At 69.4% G+C, this 1,151-nt stretch overlaps 1 protein-coding gene across 1 annotated transcript in view; it reads left to right on the top strand.

Moving 5' to 3' along the window:
• The window catches only part of PFKL (phosphofructokinase, liver type), a gene marked incomplete at its 5' end in the record, with an annotated part of 22,755 nt that overhangs the window by 15,484 nt on the left and 6,120 nt on the right, over positions 1 to 1,151 (top strand). Inside the window, 2 exon segments of the mRNA XM_023521132.1 lie at positions 230 to 433; positions 715 to 867. Coding sequence (XP_023376900.1) covers positions 230 to 433; positions 715 to 867 — 357 coding nt within the window.

Below are 1,151 nucleotides of genomic sequence, written 5' to 3'. Positions count from 1 at the left end.
AAGAGCCGCCAGGGGAAACCAGCCCCGGAGCCTGCGGCCTGGGGCTTGCTGGCCGAGCGCTCGCCTGCGGTCACCTGGGTGGGAAGGACTGCTCTGCGGCCCCACGCCCACGGTCACCTGGCCAGTGGCCGGCGAGGGTGGTGAGTGGGTGCCAGGCCATGCCCCCACGGCAAACCCCACACGCCCGGGGCCTCGAGCTTCTGCTTCTGCCTCTAACCAAGAATTGTAGCCCCACAGGGCCTGCGCCCTGAGGTCGGGGGCAGGTCAGGTGCAGCGTGGACGTGTGTCCTGCCGGCCTCAGTCTGTGCAGACGCCGAGTGTTCGTCCGACTGTCTCCCACTGCAGGACTCTGCCCAAGGGCTACATGGAGAACATTGTGGAAAACATACGCAGCTACAACATCCACGCCCTGCTGGTCATCGGGGGCTTCGAGGTGAGGCCACACGGGGCCTGAAAGCAGCACCCTCTGCCCAGGCCCCTCCGGAGACCCCGCGTGCCCTGGGGACAGTGGCGTTGGCGTTGGGAGGGGTTCACCTTCTCCTGAGGGTTTCGCAGCTCACGGCGAAGCTGGCGACCGGGTGCTTGTGGGGAAGGCGGAGGGGTCTGGGCGGGGGGTGGCCTCCTGCCCGGCCCATGGGACCGCAGAGCTCCGGGTGGGCCATGCCTTCCCCTCCCAGCAGCCCCGCCTCTCGGGGCCCGGCGCCCCACCCGCAGGCCTACGAGGGGGTGCTGCAGCTGGCGGAGGCGCGGGGCCGCTACGAGGAGCTGTGCATCGTCATGTGCGTCGTCCCAGCCACCATCAGCAATAACGTGCCGGGCACCGACTTCAGCCTGGGCTCCGACACCGCCGTCAACGCCGCCATGGAGGTGGGTGCCAGGGCCCCGCCGCCCCCTCGGGCTGCATGCAGCAGGGGTGGCATGGTGTACCATCCCGTGGGGTGGCATGGTGTACCCCAGGAGGCGGGGCACGGGGGACAGGGCGTGGGGCCTGCCTGGCTGCCCTGAGGCCTTACGGATGCTCGGCAGGGGTGTGGCTCGGGGTCACTGGGCGTGAGTGTGAGGGACAGGGCTGAGCCCACTTCGCTGTGCTACTGTGGACAACGGGCCACGGTTCTGTCCAGTGAAGCGGCCACACGTGGAGCTGTGGGAAC

Source organism: Pteropus vampyrus, unplaced genomic scaffold, assembly GCF_000151845.1.
Source record: "Pteropus vampyrus isolate Shadow unplaced genomic scaffold, Pvam_2.0 Scaffold296, whole genome shotgun sequence".
In the NCBI taxonomy this organism is placed as follows: Eukaryota; Metazoa; Chordata; class Mammalia; order Chiroptera; family Pteropodidae; genus Pteropus; species Pteropus vampyrus.
This window is presented reverse-complemented; position numbering and strand designations above follow the sequence as displayed.